Below are 15,168 nucleotides of genomic sequence, written 5' to 3'. Positions count from 1 at the left end.
CCAGACCCTGCCACCAGCCAGCCAGCCGGCCAACACTGGGATGCATCTTATTTCCAAAGGGAACAGCTAACAAATGTCCTTGACAGCCAAATAATTACTTTCTTTCAGCTTTAAGGACTTGCTATAAAACAAATCCAGGTACAAGTGGATGCAGGCTCTTCTGAGACCCGCCAGTTCCCCACCTCCTCGACACACCCCTTCCCAGACTGGCTGAGGCTCTGGGAAGCCAGGACTTAGTTTAAAAAACAAAACAAACCAAACACTACTCAAGAGCTTTTTTCCAAAAAATTTTATTGGGGGAAACTACAAAACATTTACAGTACAATGTTTACAGTCACAATTTGTAGTGAACTGATTCCCCAAAATATATTACAACTCAAGTTGACTTATCTTGTTACATTCAAAAACCTACTTTTGTCAAAGTAGTCCAGAGTGCACTCGAGGTGCTCCAACTGTACCTACACACAAACTGAACAACTGCTCATTCATCTGCCATCCAGGAAGGCCAGGAGGCATTCCTGCCTCTTTACATTGAAAAATAATAGTACAAGTTTTGGACTCATAAACAAGGCGTATTCATGTCCCACCAACATTTCAGCACTAAGATGTGGCCTATTCACTTCATAGCGATAGTAAAAAAAGTGGTAAAAAGATTTTTTTTTTTTGTGCAGGTGAACCCATCCGACATTCAAATTCTCAAGCACTAATGAAATACTTATTTGGTTGAGGAAGATTTAAGGCAAGTTCGGGCCCTATGAAGGCACTGAGACCGTTTCCCCCATTATTGCTACATGTCTTTATACTCAATGTCACAGTAGAGCTGGTGGAACAGCAAACGTTCTTTCCTTGCTGGTTTATAAAGCTGGATCTAGAGAAGCTTGCGTGTCACACGTGAGCCTGACGGCAGGGGCTACAACCATTATACATTCTAAGAAAAACTCAAAATGTTCCTCAAACTACTTCCACAGCATCAAGAGAGATTTCTGTAAAGAAACCATGCAATCTTTCGAAATTTACGTAAACAAGGAAAGAAATTAATGAAATAAATATTACATACAATCTCTTAAATTAAGATTTTTCTTACTCATTTACAATAAAATAACCAAGTGAAGTTACAAAAGGCATATATTACTGTGAAAAGAACACACTCCACATTTTGCCGATTAATAATGGCAATTATAATTTAACATAATAAAAGAATATATATCTATTGCTTTCATCATACTCGATAAATACAGTATGAACAACATCCTCAATGTATACTTTTCACAAGATAATAAATAAGTTAAATAGTTTTTCATATTGAGTTGTGGTGCAGTGGTGCGGATCAACTCAAGACAGCTAAAAATGAAGCACTTATTTCCCAACAACTATGAACTGAGCTCTGCCCAAGGCTTCCAGAGAGCAGAGGAAATGGTTCTAAGCTAAACACCCACTAAGTGGTGGCAGTGAGCCAGTTATCAAACTTTGGAATGCAAGGGCTCTCCCACCCCCAGACATACAGAACTTTGTTAAAAAAAACAAAAACAAGGTCAGCAACCACCGCAAAGGAGGCTGCGAGCTACTCGCATCAAGGCACGTTCTTGGCATTATTTTGAATTCTAGAAGCTTATAGTTTAGGGAGGTGGCAGCCGGCTGGCTCACACTGGTCTTGGAACCCCTTCCAAGGTAAGAGTCCCCACACATCTGGACTGTAACTAAGGCTTTCGAGTGAGAAAAGAGATGGAATGGTGGTTGGTAGCTGCTGGTGTTGGGCTGAATTTCTTCCTTTTAAAACTTAAGAGTTTAAGTGTTTGGTATCTTTTGTTCTTTCCGCATCACAACCGCCCTGTTGTGAATATTTTGTTCATCTCTACGAAGAAGTTCGTTGGCTTTTATCTCAACAAGAACACAACTTTGCAATAATTAATAATAATAAAAAATAAAAACAAAAAACGAAACGAGAAAACCGAAAGGGTGGGGGGGGGAACCCTCCCGGCAGAGTTCGAGTCCAAGTGCTCAGAGGGGCCTGCGAGTCTGCGGCAGGCAGTGTCGTCGCCCCTCAACCCGCGGCCCTGCTGTGCCTCTCCCACCCCCTCGCGGGCGCCCCCTTGCCTCAGTCGTCGGAGATGGAGAGGCGGCTGAAGATGGGCAGGCGACGGCCGGGGTCCAGGCTCGGGGACTCGGAGCCGCTGAGGCTGCCCGAGCTCAGCGAGCCGCTCAGGTAGCTGTCGCGGTCCGACAGCGAGTCCGGGGGGCTGGGGGGCGCGTCGAACACGGGCGACTCGGACAGAGGGCGCGGCAGCTGGAAGCCGAAGGGAGGCGAGGGCGGCGCGGCGGCCTGGGCGGGGGGCTGGGCGTGGGGCGGCGCAGGGCCCGCAGGGCCCTGCTGCTGGCTGCGGTAGTAGGCGGCGGCCGCAGCGGCGAAGCTGTGGGTCTGGATGGCGAGCGGCGTGAGGAGGGTGCTCAGCTCCGGGCCGAAGGCGAAGGCGTTGTTGGCGCCCGAGGCGGTCGAGCAGCCGCCGCACGGCGCTCCGGAAGCCAGCAGGTCCTCCGCGCCCCCGGGGCCGTAGAGCAGCGCGGCCGCTGCCGCCGCCGCCGCCGTGGCGCAGCAGGTCGGGGCGCCCGAGGGCGTGGAGGCCGCCGAGGCGGAAGAGCAGGAAGAGGCGGACGAGGAACAGGACGAGGCCGAGGAGGAGGGCGGCGGCGGCGTGCGCGACGTGGGGCTGTCGAGCAGCAGCGGCGACTCCAGGCCCCCCGGCGGCTGGTGGTGGCCCGACGGGAAGCCCGAGAAGCTGAGGCTGTGGTGCAGCTTGGGCCGCGGCTCGCGGGCGAAGCCCAGGTGCAGCGCGTCGCGCGCGCCAAACGCCCGCAGGTCCCCGGAGGCGCCTCCGGATGGCGCGGGCCGCCGCTCGTCCGCGTTGTGGATGAAATGGCAGCGCGGGCCGTAGGGGCAGAAGCCGATGGTGTGGAAGGTGCGGCACAGCTCCGTCTTGTACTTGGGGTGGCGCGTAAGGCTGCGCAGCTCGTGGAAGCCGTGCGCGAACTGGCACTTCTCGCCGTACTTGCACGTGCCGCTCTCCTCGAAGGGCCGGCACAGCTCGGTCTTGTAGCGCGTGGAGTTGATCTGGGAGCCGCTGCCGCCTTTCTGTTGCTGCTGCTGCTGCAGGTGCAGGAGGTGCTGGCTGCGCTCGCCGTTCTCGCTGAACGAGCGGTCACGGAATTTGCTCTCCTTGTTGAGCAGCGCCGTGCCGCTGCTTCCTGAAGGCTCCTTGAGCTGGGCGTAGGAGGAAGGGCCGCCCGCGCCGGCGGGTCCACAGCTGCCGCCGTTAGGGGCTGCTGGAAACTTAGGCGAGCAGCTGCCCGGACTGGGCGCGGGGTGGGCGAGCGCGTGTAGGTTGCTGGCAGAGTGGCGGCGCAGAAAGCCCGGAGTGAAGCTCGAGCTGGGGGCAGCAGCCACGGGCGTCCCCACCGCCTTCTTGTCCAGCATGTTGTTCAGATTGAGGTTTGCCAGGGATTTCTCCGTCTGCCAAAGGGAGCGGAGCGGGAACGGGGTGTAAGTCGGATGGGGAAAGAGAGTCGGGGCTAGCTGCAGAGTGAACGCCTGGTCCCAACTGCCCACTTGTTGGGGTTTCTTGCGGGTTCCAATGCAGCCTCCACCGCTAGCTACACTCGAAAACGCAGGCTGGAGAGAGTGGAGGACGCCCACCCGGGCCGCTCCGGGTCTAGCCATGTGATCCTGGGCCCGTGGCCACGGGGTGGGCGGCGCAAACGCAGTCCGGGAAGTCCCGGCAGCGTGGCCGCGGTCGGTTCGGGAGGAGCACGGCTCCTCCAGCCGCTACTCGCTCCCTCCCAACTCTCCACGCCCACAGTCGCAAGCGCACGGCACTGCTAACTCCAGGACTTCCCTCCACCCGCAAAGTCAACTTGGAAGGGTCCCTCCCGCCACAGCCCGGCCCGGCGGCAAGTCTTGGAACTTCAGAGGGTTCCAGCCCGTCCGCCAATCTTTCCCGCCGCCGGCTTACCTTGCACAAGAAGTCGATATCATAGAAGGCTGACAGAAGTGTGGTCGACATTTTTCTGGGTCCTGGAATGGTCGGAACTGCAAGCGGGGAGGTTGGGAGGAGCCCTCGGAGCGGCGCGACTAGAACCCAGACGAATAACGGGCGAGGGGCAAGGAGGGACGAAAAGTTTTGCTTGCGGGGCCGAGGGGGAGGAAGGAGGTTGTGGCGCGGAGTGGGGGGCAGAGGAGAAGCGAGAGCGCGGCTCGGCGCCCCGGCCTGCCCCCCGCCCGAGCCGTCGGCAGCTCGCGGACTGGTGGAACTCGGAGACCTGCGAGCGCGCGCCCTATATACAGCCCGGCGGCGGCGCGGCGGCGGGGCGAAGCGCACCGGGGAGGGGACTGAACGCTGACCGGCCTGGGTCTCCAGGCAACGCCGCCCGCCGGCCCGCGGACGTCAGGCCCCTTCTCGGCCTCTCATTGGTCGCCGCCAATTTTTACCCCGGGGGAGGGGCAGGGCGGGGCGGGCAGCCCGGGCGTCCCGGGCGGCGTGGGGAGTGAGGCCCCCTTGGGTGCTGCTGGGTAGTGGCGGCGGGAATATCTAGCTTTCCTCCACCTCTTGGAGTATAGCGCTGGGAAGCACTTTCACGTTCTATCTGACCGGACAGGGCTACCCGAACTTGCCTTTCCTCGCCCGATCCCGCTGGGCCAAATGGCGCAGCTTTTATCTCCCATCCTAGTTTTTGCTCCGTGCGCGGGAACTGCAAAACCAAACAATATTGCAGTGGTGCGCGTTGCCAAGTTGCTTGAGACTGGGGGCGGGGGTCGCGGCCTGCCCCGTAGGTGGCCGTTCGGGCTCGGCTGCACGTGGAGACGCCGTAGGGGTGGGGGCGGGAGCGGCCAGCTAAGGGGAGCATTGGCGCGTTTCTCCGCCCCTCTCCCCGCCCAGGCTCAGTAAACAGGACTGGATCGCTGCGGCCTGTGGGGCAGTGCGGAGTGTCTGAGGACAAGGCGCTGGCTTTGCTAATCACATCACAAGACCTTGAGCCTGGGCCAAAAGCGCGGAGTGGCGCGGGGTGTTCGGGGCGGGAAAGCCGACTCCGGGGGACTAGAGGGAAGTCGCGGGAGCAGTGTGGATATAGAGGAAGTCACTTCCTTCGCCTTTGTGCCTGCTGGTTGGCCTGGCCTCCCCACCCATCTCAGGGATGTGGGTGCAGCTGCTAGCCAAGGCTTCCCGCCTGTACAGCCTTGGCCTGTCCAATCCTGCAGCCTTCCTTCTTCGGCTGTGGGAGGCACCGCATTCAATCTAAGCTTTGTGCTAGCTGCAGGAGGCGGTGGTTGCTGAACCACCACCCAGGTTGGGCGAAGAGGTCCTCATTCTGTTGCCTTTAGTGCAACTCCTACCAGCTTTCCATAGAAAAAGCGTTCCCAAAAGGCTCCTAGCTCTTTTTGAGAGGAGGCACACACCTCCACACACGTAGCAGCACCCAGTGAGGCTCAAGCTGCCAGGCAGCTTTACTCAGCCCCTCCGGTCAGGTCCACAAGCCCTTTATCCCTACACTGAGTACACTAGCTGCCAAAAGCTGAAGTTGGGCTCATGGTTTCACCCAGCTGGCAGTTTAGGTTGCCCTGGGTGGAAGGCCCAGTAGTTGCCAGAGAAGGACGCTTGACCAACTACATCCTTCCCATGTTGCTCTTCCTGTCTGGTTGCACACAGTCCAGTGTGCATTTGGGCTGTATCAGTTAACCTTGAAGGTTAACTGTCACTCTAGGGCTCCTGAGTCCAGGTGTGTGTGACCACACTGCAATGCATGCTGCCCCTGTAGGTAGAGCCCATGGCAAAGCCAGAGGACTGCAGGGTCATGCCTATAATCTTAGTACTAATAACAAACTGCTGGGAGTTTTGGGCCAGCCTAGCATAGCTTAGTGTGAGAGTGAGAACATAACTTGAGAAAGAAAAAAAGCCCTTACCATCTTATAAAAACAAACTTGCTTTTGGCCACCCAACTCCAAGTGTAGAACTTAGGGAAGATGGCTGCTTCACTCTTCCCACCCACTTGCTCTTGCCCCTAGTACTGCTGGGCAGCTGTGGCTGCAAGGACCCCAAATGTAAGATGACTCTGTGAGTGAGGTTTTCCTGGCTCCTCCCGGGAAGGCTTGCAGCAGTCACTCCCCTAGCTGCTGCTAGTAGGATTTTGGATACAAACCGTGGAAACATCCATCCCTCCTACCCTCCCAGGTCCAAGTCTGGGGTAATTCCCAGCTAACAGCATCGAGAACACCCACTGGGCAGACTTGCTAAGATGGACTTGGAGATAACATAAACATGTTCTGGAACATGCTTGGGTACAGCATGCCTGCTAATGTGAGATAGTTTTATTGTTATATAACTGCTTTTATTTCATTTTAGATGGGAGGGAGAGGGAAGGTTGGGCCCTGATCAGAATTAGTCTCCCGAGGTTATCACCACAGATCATACCACCAGCCCCTCTCACCAGCTAGACCTTAAAATAGTGTAATGCTAGGTATAACGGTGTGTGCCTGGAATCCTGGCACTTGTGAGGCAAAGGCAGAAGGATTAACACAAGTTTGAGGCTAGCCTGGTGTGAATAGCAAGCCTGACTCAGAAAAATAAAAGCAAATGCCAAAACAAACTAAAAAAGTTAGGTTTTCAAGTTTTCATCAGCGGTGGGCTGCGCCTGACACCTGCCTAGGTAATGACCACAGGCCACACAAACCACAGGGTGCTGAATGTTTCCAAGACCACCTAGGGACTTCTGTTCCTCTTCATGAACAGGACAGACACAGCTCTTGCCTTCCCTCTTCCTGCATGCAGTTCTCTACAGCAGCATAGCTGTGTTTTCTTTTCAGAGACCAACTACATGTGAGATGTCAGCTTGTCTGCAAGAAGAAACAGCATATGAAGTGCCTCTCTGACCTGCACATTCTAGTTCCCTTCCCATCATCCTAAGTGACTGCTCAGCTGAGAAGTATCTGAACATATGTATAGGCTAGTACAAGTTCCTAATTATAGCTGACATGGTCTTTGTGGATAATGGAATGTGGATCACAATAAAGTAACAAATCCAAGCCATGAATTTGAAGGCAAGTGTCTCTGGCTGTCACATACTCTGGAAGTACATGGTAATAGTGGTAAGGGGGCCCCATGATGCGGCTCAGTGGATAAAGGTGCTCGCTCTGCAAGCCTGAGCCTGAGTCGGATCTCTGGAGCCCATGTAAAGGTGGGAGGAGAGAACTGACTGTAAAGTTGTCCCTCGACTTCCTCAGACAGTCATGCTGGGGCACAGGTGCTGAGAATAGTTTTAAGAAGTTTTAAGGGCAAGCAAAAGAGCTAGACCAGCAGCATAATGTGTGCAAGAGCGCCACCTGCTGTTTTCCGAGGATGCCAGATGGGCTGGGCCTGAAGTGACAAACCCTTAAAGGTTTCTAGATGGAAACCTCTGAAGTGGGTAAATGTGGTTGGTTTTTGGCACCTGAAGTGAAAATGGCTTTGTTGTTTCCACCAACCACAGGATAGTAAGCAGTGGAGGCACTGAATGAATTAAGCATTGGTTCAGGCTTCCCTTTTCCCCAAGTAGCTGAAATAGGCTCCTTCAAATAGCTTAAGCCAGTGATGGGTGACAACCAGGTTTTGCAGGCATTTCTGGGGAAGACAGTAGGGACTCTTAGGACATGGACAGGTAGATAATAAAATACAAGTATTTGCATGTTGTGGATTCTTAATATTCCCAGAATCAAACACTTGGAACATATCCTTTACCAAAATGGAATAAAAGTTTAGAAATATGACCAAATAGGCATTTGCTAAGTAATCCAGCATCTATACACAGCTCAGACAAAAGGGCACTCTGTGTGTGTGTGTGTGTGAGACACATATGCTAAAACTCAATTCAGTGTAGTCAGTGTATGGAGAAATAGGCTCTGGCTTTGGGATGGAAAAGACTAATTCAGGCCTGCAGGTGGCCTGCACCTGGAGACAGAATAAATATTCAGAGTAGCAGCCTCACTTCCTAGGTAGCTGCAATTAATTGGGTTGCCTTGAATGAGTATGCTGAAGACAAGGTAGGGACAGAAGCCCAGACTCCCAGAAGTGGGAGGCACCAGAGGAAAAGAGTTTCAATTGATGTCCACCATGTGTCTTGCAGACCTGAATTAAGGGCCCCAGACTTCTTTCTTCAACATGCTGCTTCTGTTCTTGGGGCCATTACCTGTCTCCATTCCCCAGGACAGTCTTCGGCTCTTAGAACCTCCTTTCCTTCCAGGCAGGCCAACAGCCTCAGGACAGCCAAAGTCCTTTCCTCCTGAATGCGTAGCCTTGTGTATTCCACTGTCTTCAAAAATTCAGCCGAGAGTGGAAGTTCTCTGAAGAGCTGGGAAATGAGGTGACGCTGCTCTGATGCCATCCTCTGCACGTGGCAGAGCCTCTGGGAGTGAGGAGTGCGGCAGCCAGATTGACAGAGGAGATGGAAGAGTTGCCTACACAAAGATTTCACGAAGGTCAGAGTCTCAGCCCAGAAGTTGACTTCTGACTTTTCAAATATGTGCTCTTCTTCCCCCTATATAAAGGAACAAACAGTCAAAGTAAGACTCCTAGGAGTCGTGTGGAGCCAGGTACAGTACTGGATGTGGGAGCTATGTCTATTCCTGACAGAGGGCCCACTTGGGGCTGTCAGTGTCCATGCCACAGCACTTGCAGCTCTGAAGGTCACCTTCTACTCTCACTCAGTACCTCTCTACCAGGGAGGAACATTTTTCTCCCAGCCATGACCTTTGATAAAGATGTTAAGCAGTTCCAAGCCAAGATACTTGGGGAACTAGTGGTGCGTGCGGAAGTGGGTCTTAGGTTTTAAGGTGTACTGAGAAAAATGTCTTAAGGTGTGCTGAGAAAATTCAGAGGAAGCGCAAAGGAAGTCTCAGCAGCAGAGTAAAGAGTTACATGTGTGATAGCCTTTAGAGACCAAGTTTCTAGAACTCAGGGTCATTTCATCAAAAACACTTTGTTACATCTTCTCGTTTCTTATATACAGATTGGGTTGATTTTTTTTTTTTTTGGTTTTTCCAGATAGGGTTTTTCTCTGTGTAGCCCTGACTGTCATGGAACTCACTCTGTAGACCAGGCTGGCCTCGAACTCAGAAATCCACCTGCCTCTGCCTCTCAAGTGCTGGGACTTCTGTTTCCTACCTGAGAACTCACTCCTTTCCTCCAAACAAGAGAGGGGACGAGTACCATGTTCTCTAGAAGGACCCTAATTCTTGGGAAATGCTTAGACTCAGAGCTATAAGACTCTCGCCCATGCTAAGATCAACTGATAAGCATTTTTTCATAATTTTATTCTCAATATTCAAGGTACATTTTTCAAAGTGCACTTCCTAACTTGTCTGAAACTTGCCATTAGGACCTCCAAAGTCCTGTGAGCCTCGCCCAGGAAGTTGGCTCCTACCCAGTCTCTTCTCTGCATTAGAGCAGCTAGAGGCACACTTTTTACTATTCACAAACTCCCCAGGCCCTCAGGGCTCCACCTTGGGGCTAGGACACCCTGTCTGCCCCCAGCTTCTAAGTAATTGGGATTACCTGATGTGGGCTCTGCACAAGGCCCTCGAGGTCATCACCCTCTTCCAGTAGCCATCCTAGTAGAATAGGCAGTCCTGGCGCTAGCTGGTCCCACTGCTGGAGCAAGTCACACAGAACAGCCAAGGCCAGGGTCAGAGCAATGGAGGCATCCACTTGGCAGAAGGCAAATTCTGTAGAGACAGGAGGGAGGCAGTCACTGAATGTAGCTCAGGGCCAGCCCTAAGAAGTGTAGAGGAGTGTGGGAACATGAAGGCTAAAACCCCTGTCACCATACCAGGGGTGGAAGTGGTGGTGTAACTGGTAATGGAAGGCTCTTAATCCTATCCTGGGTCCTTCTTTCTTCACTGTTAGAATGAGCCCTTAGCCTGAACCCCGCCACCCTCTAGCAGTACCTGTAGGACTAGACATCTCTCTTAGCCTCTCTAGCACAAGTGGAAGGAGAGGGAGTCCTATCATCTCAGAGCAGAGTGGCACCACACTTTATCTCATCTGTTTTATATGATCATGATCCAAGCATTACCTAGACAATCAATAGAGATGGTGACTGTGTGCCAATAAAATGCTATCCATACATGCTGCCATTCAAATTTCACATGTAAAAACATTTTTTTCCCCTTTCACTGCCCCCAACCTCCCCAAATACAGGGTCTCATGTAGCTGGCTAGCTTCAAACTGGATGTTGTTAAGGATGAGCATGATTTCTGACTCTCTTGCTTTTACCTCTTGGACATAGGGATTACATGTGCCACCATGCTTGGTTTGTAGCCAAGGATCACCTTGAACATTTGATATCCTCTGCTTTCTCCTACCAAGTACTGGGACCATCGGTATGTGGCACCATGTCTGTCCAGCTTTATGCAGCCCTCAGGTAAGCACTCTAGGCAAGCATCCTGCCAACTGAGCTGGTCCCCAGCTCTTACACACTCAGATGTAAAGCTTTACACATCTCACAGCTGCACAGAGGCTGGGGGTACACTGGGTGTTAGTCCTGAGTTTTATGTGTCAGGCGAGTTCTCTACCACTGAGCTATAACCTGAGCTTAGGATTTTGCTGGCGTTTTGTTGTTGTTGTATAGATAGTGAATTCCTTCTTTATCCTCTTGACTTCCTGGCTTTCTGAGGGTGAGGTGCTGAAAGAGCAAGTATAGGAAGAGGAGGTAGGTGTCTTAGGGGGAACCCTGCATACGTGACTCTCTGGCCTTAGGCCTAAATGTGGAGTTTCGAGCAGGGTTGGGCACTGACACTTACCATTGGTTTAAGCCTTCTCACCTCAGCAAAAGGGAGTCTGAGTCTCAAGACTTAAGGTTTTCAACTCAGCATGGATCTCTGTGCAAGCCCACTGCACTAATGCCTCCATTTAGTGAGTATTTCTACTGAACCCTCTGATCTCCCACATCCACAGTTCCGCTCAGGCCAGAGGATGTCCCTGGTCATCTGACAAGCAGTTGAACCTGCTCTGCACTCAGGGAAGGGCTGGGATATGCTGGGATGTGGACTAGCAGGCCGTGCCCAGCTGCTAGGTGGCCTTTTGGAAGGTCTACTGAAGGGAGCTATGCTTTTTTTTTTTTTTTTTGGTGGTGTCAGGGCCCCTGCATGCCAGCCGAGTCTTCTGCCACTCAGCCACATCTTCAGCCCCCAGCATCTGAGGATTGGGTGTTACTAACTCTTCCTCACACATGAGGATATCAGAGCTGAAGCTACTACTAGATAGTCACAGAACTCCAAGTGGCTCTGAGGAAACAGAACTGCCAGCAGTTTCATGTTACATCTGAAGCAGAGACTAGGAGATCAGCAGCGACTTGCAGAAGCATGATTCTTTTTGTTTTTGTTTTCTGTTTAAATGGTGAGATAGGCAGGCCAGTGACTGTCCAGCATGGTCAGCACTACTTGGAGGTGACAGAGCAGGGCCAACTCCCTTAGGCAGCACAGAGCTGATCCCTCCACTCTCAGGGCCTTGACAGTCTGCTCTGCACACTTCAGCCAGCACTGGGAGCAGGCACAAAGCTGTACTTTGGTGGTAGTGCAGTGCTAAAGTGGCTTCTCTTCAGGATGGCACCACGAGAGAGAACTTCTCCCACGTCTATGGAGGTGAACAACATGCTGATCTTTTCACTTTTACTTGTTGAAAAGGCATGAGTGTAAGCCTGTATTATGGGATCAGCATTAGGTCAGCTGATCTTGAGATTTCAGAAAAATGTACCCTCTGTCAGACTTTTCTGCCCTTCTTTTTCTCCTCTTCCTCACCTCCCACCTTCCTAACGCTCCCCCCTCCCTCACTTGATCTTAAGGCAAGGACTGAAAACTCTGCAGAAAAGATAAAATTTCTCCCCAGGTTAGGTATGGAGGTATATACCTTTAATTACAGCATTTTGGAGGCAGAGAAAGGTAGAGCTCCAGAGTTCAAGGCCAGCCTAGTCTATATAGTGAGTTCAGGCTAGCCAGGGCTACATACTATTAAATTCTCTTATCAGTCAAATCAATGTCTGTAACTCAGTGACACATCTGTTGGGTCTAATAAAGAACACATGGGTGTGACCAGACATGCCACCAGAAAGGACAGGCTGTTACACTGACGGCAAAATGGCTTCCCTCTGTGCCATGAGTCCTCTTAGGAATGGGTAGGAGAATGACAGGTGCAAAAAGAATGTGTGTGGGGTTGCTGGGCATGAACCTGGAGAGGATCACAACCACCAGGGAGGATGCCAGGAAGGTAGGAGGCTGGGTTTAGATGGCGTGGGTCTCTTGCTCCAAGGGCCAGGTGCAGCCTACACATCTCCTGGCTGACTACTTGGCCTTGGACTAAACTTGGACAGAGTTGGATCTCTTCTGGCCAGGATGCCTCTAAACGGAGGCTAGGGAAGAGCGAGGGGTACTTTCCACTTAGCACTCACGCTGGCAAGTCCATCAAGGAAACAAGAAAGCCAGCAGCCAAGCAATAAGTGTGGTTAGGAGTCTGCTGTGAACCTAGCATACTCAACAAGTGTGGTTAGGAGTCTGCTGTGAACCTAGCATACTCAACAAGTGTGGTTAGGAGTCTGCTGTGAACCTAGCATACTCAAGGGGTCCTGAATCAGAAACAAAAGCTAAGGATTTAATCCACAAACTCCTTTTTCCATTTCAGAACTTACAACAAAGTTATGGGGATCAAGGCAATGCAGAGCGAGATGAAGAGAGGGAGAAAGAAAGAGAGAGGGAAGGAGAGAGACAGACACACACACATAGAGGGAAAGACAGACAGACACACATAAACACACACACACACACACACATACACAGAGACAGAGTGAGACAGAGAGAGAGAGAGACAGAGAGAGAGTGTGTGTACACATGCAGGGACTTGTAGAGCCAGAGGAGGGCACTGGATGTCCTGGAGCTGGAGTGTCAGGGTTGTGAGCTGCCCAGGGGAATGCTGTCTAGACTAAGGCCCGGTGACTTTCTTTTTCACCCACCCGAGAGGTCAACTGAGAGCTGCTCAGTGGTGATAGCCTGAGTTTGTTCTTTCTGTAGCCCTGGAGAACCTTGTGTGAGGCACCTGTGGGAACTTGTATCAGTTTTAGGGGACTGACTGGTCAGGGTGTTGGGGGCCCTGCACATTAACACACATTAACTATCTAAGTAATTTCCTACTGCACATTAACACCCATCAACCTAAGTAATTTCCTACTCACAATTGTGTACTGGTCAGCTGCTGTGTGAGAGACACAAGGAAAAACCCAGGCCCTTTCTCAGAGGGTGAATAGCTTAGTCTGAGGAAAATGACACATTAGTCTGGTGTCTGGGGAAGAGCGGTGGCCATGCCTCATGGCAGAGAACAGTTTACCCTACTTCTTGCTCCCCCACTACTATTCCCAGGGCTGTTTTCTTGCCCTGTCCATATGGACATCTGACTACGTGACTGTCTGATGAGAGACCACAGGCTCCATGTTAGCCTCATGTTGACAGATGTGGCCACCGAGACAGACCTTTGGTCACAGTCCTCTTCTCACCTCCTTCCCTTCCTCTGTCTGCTTCATCTACACTACCTTTTTCTTCCTCTCCCATTAGTCAGACCTGCCTCAGTATCCTTTGATTGCCAATGGTAAAGGGAATTGATCCCTGGCTGAACCCCATGGCTCTCAACTCCCTTAAGCAGTCCATTCAACAGTCCTAGGGGAGCTCTGGAGATGTAGCTCTATGGGAGAGTGTTTTTCTTACACTGAAGGAGGGCCTGGGTTCAATCCTTAGGACTTTAAAAAGCAACTTTATATATCATGTCTCTCTACTTAGATATGGATAGATAATATATATGGAGAGAAAATACGTTTGTGTATACCAGGTCTCTAACCAGCCATTACTACTGGGTTACAGTCTTCCATAGACAACCTGCTTGCTTTGCTTGTTTCTCTAACGGGAAAACTCCCAGACTGCTGGAATGAGGTTGATGGCAGTATGGCTACCAGTTTACACTCAGGGTTGTTGGCATTTGGAGTGCATAGGTCAAGACTGCCCAGCAGCGGGGAGCAGGTAGCCTGGCTCTGCAGCCCAAGCTCTGGATCACTTTGCTGAGCTGCCTCCAGCCAGTTAGTGCTTTGCTGCTCGCCCTTCAATTTGTGTTTTGCCTTTTGCCCTGCCTGATGTCTCTGGATCTTTATCTCTATGACTCCATTACCCAGGTCTCCTAGCCACTGGGCTTCCAGATGGAATTAATTCACTGGGAAAAAGATCCTAGAATGTTGGAGGGGAGGAAGAAGAAGCTGGGAGTACCTCTTTCCTGAGCCCTTCTCCATGACTCCTCCTGGTAGTGGCTAGACCCTGGTACCATCCTCCCCACACCAACTCTCCCTGGCCCTAGCCCCCTCTATTTGAGGGACAGCCATATTCCCACCGTTGCTTGTTTCCCTCCTGCTTCCCTTTCCCTCTGGGGAAGAGATTTGCCTGTCAGTTAGGAGGTGGTGCTGCTGGCATGTAAGGGATGTGCCAGCCACCATTGGGTTCAGCAAGGCTCAGGGTAAGACCTCACCCCACCCACAAGCTCATAAAGCACTTTTACTAAAGTTTATCTTAGTGTAGCACATGGACAGACAAACTGTCTTTAGGGACCCCAGTAATGACAGGTTGGGTCTCCATCTCCAGAAGATATAGAGAGGTTATTCCCTTTTCTAGAAGGACATTCCCATCGCTTCTTGGCCTTTTGGCTAAGGTCAAGTATAGTAGAAGGACATTCCCTTTATATCCTTTGGAGAGAGGGGAGAATAGGTCATAAGCAGTCATTTCCCCTGAACAGCTGTCTGTAAGCGTTATTTCTGCCCAGGGGTAGAAATGTGTTTCTAGGTCTGAAGGGATCTCATACTGCCATTATTTTGACATTTAAAAAACACTTGGCTGGGCAGTGGTGGCACACACCTTTCATCCCAGCACTTGGGAGGCAGAGGCAGGCGGATTTCTGAGTTTGAGGCCAGCCTAATCTACAGAGTGAGTTGCAGGACAGCCAGGGCTACACAGAGAAACCATGTCTCGAAAAACCAAAAAACAAAAAAATAAAACAAAAAAAAAAAACTTGGTATAAAAACCTTTCAAATATTACACTTTTGATTTTGCTTCATTTTTTACCTGATTTT

At 51.3% G+C, this 15,168-nt stretch overlaps 2 protein-coding genes and 1 long non-coding RNA gene across 3 annotated transcripts in view; 1 reads left to right on the top strand and 2 right to left on the bottom strand.

Annotated features, from left to right (window-relative positions):
* Positions 1 to 274: 274 nt before the first annotated feature.
* Positions 275 to 4,317, bottom strand: Zfp36l2 (ZFP36 ring finger protein like 2). Its single transcript, XM_031355528.1, has 2 exons — positions 4,005 to 4,317; positions 275 to 3,505 (listed from the first exon to the last, which is right to left on the bottom strand). Exons 1-2 carry the CDS (start codon positions 4,053 to 4,055, stop codon positions 2,096 to 2,098), a joined length of 1,461 nt encoding a protein of 486 aa, XP_031211388.1. The 5' UTR covers positions 4,056 to 4,317; the 3' UTR covers positions 275 to 2,095.
* Positions 4,318 to 6,321: 2,004 nt separating this feature from the next.
* Thada (THADA armadillo repeat containing) overlaps positions 6,322 to 15,168 on the bottom strand; it is a 289,337-nt gene continuing 280,490 nt past the window's right edge. The window contains exons 37-38 of the mRNA XM_031355527.1: positions 9,573 to 9,742; positions 6,322 to 8,556 (exon numbers count right to left, since the gene is read on the bottom strand). Coding sequence (XP_031211387.1) covers positions 8,176 to 8,556; positions 9,573 to 9,742 — 551 coding nt within the window. The 3' untranslated portion in view covers positions 6,322 to 8,175. The remainder of the gene's footprint in view (positions 8,557 to 9,572; positions 9,743 to 15,168) is intronic.
* LOC116079685 overlaps positions 8,403 to 15,168 on the top strand; it is a 7,703-nt gene continuing 937 nt past the window's right edge. The window contains exons 1-2 of the long non-coding RNA XR_004114118.1: positions 8,403 to 8,497; positions 10,306 to 10,440. This is a non-coding gene — a long non-coding RNA (uncharacterized LOC116079685). The remainder of the gene's footprint in view (positions 8,498 to 10,305; positions 10,441 to 15,168) is intronic.

The sequence above is a fragment of the Mastomys coucha genome, unplaced genomic scaffold (genome assembly GCF_008632895.1).
Source record: "Mastomys coucha isolate ucsf_1 unplaced genomic scaffold, UCSF_Mcou_1 pScaffold6, whole genome shotgun sequence".
In the NCBI taxonomy this organism is placed as follows: domain Eukaryota; kingdom Metazoa; phylum Chordata; class Mammalia; order Rodentia; family Muridae; genus Mastomys; species Mastomys coucha.
The sequence above is the reverse complement of the archived record's forward strand: the minus strand, read 5'-3'. Positions and strand labels throughout refer to the sequence as shown.

Coding starts and splice junctions, on each gene's coding strand:
- Zfp36l2 (XM_031355528.1), bottom strand. CDS start 4,055: ATGTCGACCACACTTCTGTCAGCCTTCTATGATATCGACTTCTTGTGC. Junction 3,506..4,004: donor ATATCGACTTCTTGTGCAAG/GTAAGCCGGCGG, acceptor TCCCTTTGGCAG/ACGGAGAAATCCCTGGCAAA.